General features: G+C 36.8%; 1 protein-coding gene across 1 annotated transcript; it reads right to left on the minus strand.

Moving 5' to 3' along the window:
• Positions 1-1,829: 1,829 nt before the first annotated feature.
• LOC124891644 (zeatin O-glucosyltransferase-like) lies at positions 1,830-3,908 on the minus strand (the record flags this gene model as incomplete). Its single annotated transcript, XM_047403355.1, is given in 2 exon segments — positions 1,830-2,918; positions 2,921-3,908. Coding segments are annotated over 2 exon segments (1,359 nt in total), but the record flags the coding sequence as incomplete, so codon positions are not given.
• Between the last annotated feature and the right edge of the window lie 296 nt (positions 3,909-4,204).

The raw sequence follows: 4,204 nt of genomic DNA on the forward strand, positions 1-4,204 counted from the left end.
TTTTTTTGTTTTAAAACATATATGAACCTATTAACTATTACTTAATTAATATACTTCTCATGCATGAAACTTTCATCCTATAAATATTGTTTTCTTTGGTTTGAAAAGACAAGCACTCAAAACTACTTTCCCTTGAAAAACACTTGAGAGACATTGATCAAATAGTGAAATCACCAATTCAAGAATAGAAGAGCAACATTCTTGAATGCTATTTGTTTTGTGGCTTAGTTGAATCCCGAAGATAGAGTTGTCACTTGTTCTTCCGTTTGCTCGTGGGAGAGACTCCAACTATCTTCAAGAAGCGTATTATCGTGCCTCTAAGCCAAGCAAGTTTTATTTTGAATTTCTTGTACAATTATCATTATTGTTCTAACAAGATAAATAGTAGACACAAGAGTTTTACGTGAAAACTATTTACTCAAGGAAGAAAAACCACGATCGACTTTCCTACAAGATTCTAAGCTCCACTATACTCAAGCAAACTCTTGAATACAGAATCCAAAGTTCAGGATTAAACTCTTAATCCTCACACTCCTAGTAATAGCTCTATTACAAGGAAACTCAAACAATAACTCTACTGCTTCACCCTCTAGCTAACTCTAATCGGACCCTACAAGCTAACTCTAACTTGAATAATCACCTAAAGCTAGATGATTACAAGGGAAAGGTTTCCACCTCAATACCTACTAACACTCATAAGCAAATGTAGGCAAACGTTTAAGTACAAAATACAAAGACTCAATTACAACAAGGAAATAAAGATACAACTCGATGAACAATCAGGTTCCTGTTGCACACTCAAGTCTTTGATTCAGATTAAGAAAGATATTTAGTTGTGAGAATATGGAAGCGTTAGTTTTCTTGTTAAGGAAGATGAGCAATATGTAGTATAACACTAGAAAACCTAGGAGAGATCTATTGGTTGAGGCAAAAAGGTGGCAACAACTTTTCCACCAACTTTCGTACTTTGTGTCAGCTGTGACAGTTGACTGTGATAGTGATAGGTGAGCCCAGCCTGTTCCTAAGTGATAACAATTTTTCATCACAAAATCTCGGGGAAACAGGTCCCAACATATAATTTGTGCACTAAAAATAAGCACTTAACAGTACTATCGCTAGTTTCTGTAATTATTTAGCCCTTGAGCAGGAATTCATTCATATTTTCTTGCGGTTTAACCATCCTGCAGCCACTATCTGGTACCTACTGGAACAACTAATTCAGATTCGCCTCCCGTAGAGTCTATCATTAGAGGGGAAGTGTTTTCTATCAGAATTTTTCCATTTCCATGTATCAAACACGACACCTTTAATTGATGATGGAGAGATCGCATTCATTTGCTACATAGTCCACATGTATCTACACTCTGTGGATTTAAAGGAAATTCATTTTACAACAATAATCATTTAAGAAGATTTTCTAGTCCTACCAACATGAGCAGCAGGGCAAAATATCAGATACAATGTCATAGAATGGAAGACAAGCTCCACAAGACCTGGAAGAACATAATACGTCATTCAGGTCATAAGAAAAAGTTCTTGAAAGATTACACAAACAGCTTCCAATATTTTATATCTTTGTCTACGTGAACTAGTTGCTAGTAAAGGAGAACTTTCAATTTTATATTTGAAAATAAAATATAAAAGGTTTTTATCCTTCAACATACATGTTGTGATGTGCATAAGGGAGGACCAGTAGGGTGGACACTGAACCCACTCGGATGATGATAAAGCATCGGCATAGTCTTATAGGTTGTACCACTTATGCTAACTAGATGGAAGTGTGCAACGAGTAATGTGTGTGATAAAAGAATCCATCTCTGCACCATTACTTGTTTGACAGAAATGCTTAATTCTGATGCTCTCTTCCTCATCTCATCTCTCTCGGGGGAAGCCATCAAAGTTCTCACAGCATTTTCAACCATATCTGACGTAATCAATTCATCATGACATGAATGTCTCACATTTAAGCCAATTTTGAGAAACTTTGTTACTAGCTGAGAATTCCTTGGCTGATCTGAATGCATTGGCCAGGCTGCTATAGGAACTCCCATGGAAATGCTTTCCATGCACGAATTCCATCCACAATGACTCATAAAACCACCTGTGGAAGGATGTGCCAATATTTCCAACTGAGGTGCCCAATCTCTTACAATAATTCCTCTTCCTTTTAGCCCCTCTTCATAACCTTCAGAAAGTCGAGCTCTCCTTTCATCGCCTGCAAATACATCTCCTTTGTCAGCATCTCTGAGGACCCAAACGAACTTTTGCTGGCTTTTCTCTAGCCCAACGGCTAGTTGTTCAATTTCTTTATTCGACAACGAAGTAGATGTTCCAAAAGACACATATATCACCGAGTCTGGTTCTTGTTTGTCAAGCCAATCGAAGGTTTGATGACATTTATTTGAATCTTTGTTCTGCTCAGTCAGCAACAACGGATTGAATGGACCAATAGCCCATAGGTTTAAGCCACTAATTTCTTTGGCTACTAAATCAAGGTATAAACCTTCTATTACTATGGATGAATTGAAAAGTTCTCCAGAGCTAATTTTCCCTTCAAGGGATTCTTGTTTACTCCATAATTCCCATAACTCTGGGGTACAACAGTTTTCGTTTGACGGAATGCCCTCAAATATTTCAGTTCCAGCTAGGAAAGGTTTTCCTCTGGCTTCCCAGATGCATGAAAATGTATGAAACGCTGAGATACTATTAAAACGGTAGCACTCAGCATTTTGAATTGCTGGTACATCCTGTACTACCCAAGTCATCAGAGAATCATAAGTAACAATCACTCTCCGGTGATTGGCACCTAAGAGTTGGCGTACAAGAGAGCTCACTGGATCACGGAGATGGATTGTTGCATAAAATGAAGGGATTAATTGGTTAGGAAATTTATGAGAAGCATTGGGATTTGGAGGGGGGGGGTTTCAAAAGATGGTGTAGGGAATTCATGAAAATGTAGGTTTTTAGCTGTGAGAGGGTCAAAACCATGGACGCAAAACTTGGCCTGGCGAATATGAGTGCTTGCGCCAACATAGTGCACTGGGATATTATACAAGGTGATGAGCCTGGAGAGGTGGAGAAGCTGGTTGAGATGGCCTTGTGCTGGAAGTGGCACCATAATCACAGCCACTTGTGCATCTTGAACACTCATTTGGACATTGCTTTTTGTTGTGTAGTTCTTATGAGCCATTTGGAAATGTTTACAAGTTTTGCAGTTGCAATGAGTATCTGAAGTTTCTGTAAATGTTTACACAGATGCTCTTATAATGCATGAATCCAATGACAACTTGTATCTGCTGGTGGGCTGCTGAAAAATCTATTAATTAATGGTGTACGACTGTGTGCATAACATGTATATCTAATAGGATTCCTCATCAACAAAATAAAATAAAAAAAACATATACCTCTATGCAGGAACAATCAGTTCTCTTTGTTTTTTTTTCTTTTTCTTATTAAAGCCACCAACTAGTGCGATTACACTAGGAATGTTGTAGTTGTGTTACTGTATAATCACCAATAAATAAAATGGTTACAAAAAAATTATACCCTCTATATATTCTCTATAGGCATAATACATAAACTTGTCCTTTAGCTTTGGTTCAGCTAGCATCTATGCCCTTTAACTTTGTGTGACTATAAGTAGGCATTTGAACTTGTATAAAGTTGAACAAGCTAAGTAACACACACGTCCTACATTGCAATTCGCATGAGATGAACTCGAACTAATTTGTATTATGTCATGTATGACGTACTATATATTTGGCTTGTAGCTTCTTAATTTTGAGTTTGGGTTTATTGATTACAAACTCTTTCCCCATGTTCCTGCCACGGTTTTCAGCAAAACTCAGCAACTTTATTCCAAACTTTGTGCATCTGTCGAAAGAAAAACAAATATATTATTTACAAGGTCTGAGTTCTCAGTATCATTATTATTTTTGTGATCCTTAATATTGCTATTTTTAGAATCTTCTATCATAGGACAAAATACTAAAAAAAGTATTATTGATTAGAGCAAACTAGAGTCCAGGAGCAGACATAATTGACTGCAGTTTCTTTTCAAATTTGTCATATTGAACAGTTGCAGTAGCTTTGTCTATTATGTGATATAAGACACCCATGCCCCATCTTGATGTTATCACAAAACAACAAAAATCTAGACGTTGTCACCAATTATTTGCTTTCTAATCTTTGAAATATCAATTTA

The sequence above is a fragment of the Capsicum annuum genome, unplaced genomic scaffold, assembly GCF_002878395.1.
Source record: "Capsicum annuum cultivar UCD-10X-F1 unplaced genomic scaffold, UCD10Xv1.1 ctg3930, whole genome shotgun sequence".
NCBI lineage: Eukaryota > Viridiplantae > Streptophyta > Magnoliopsida > Solanales > Solanaceae > Capsicum > Capsicum annuum.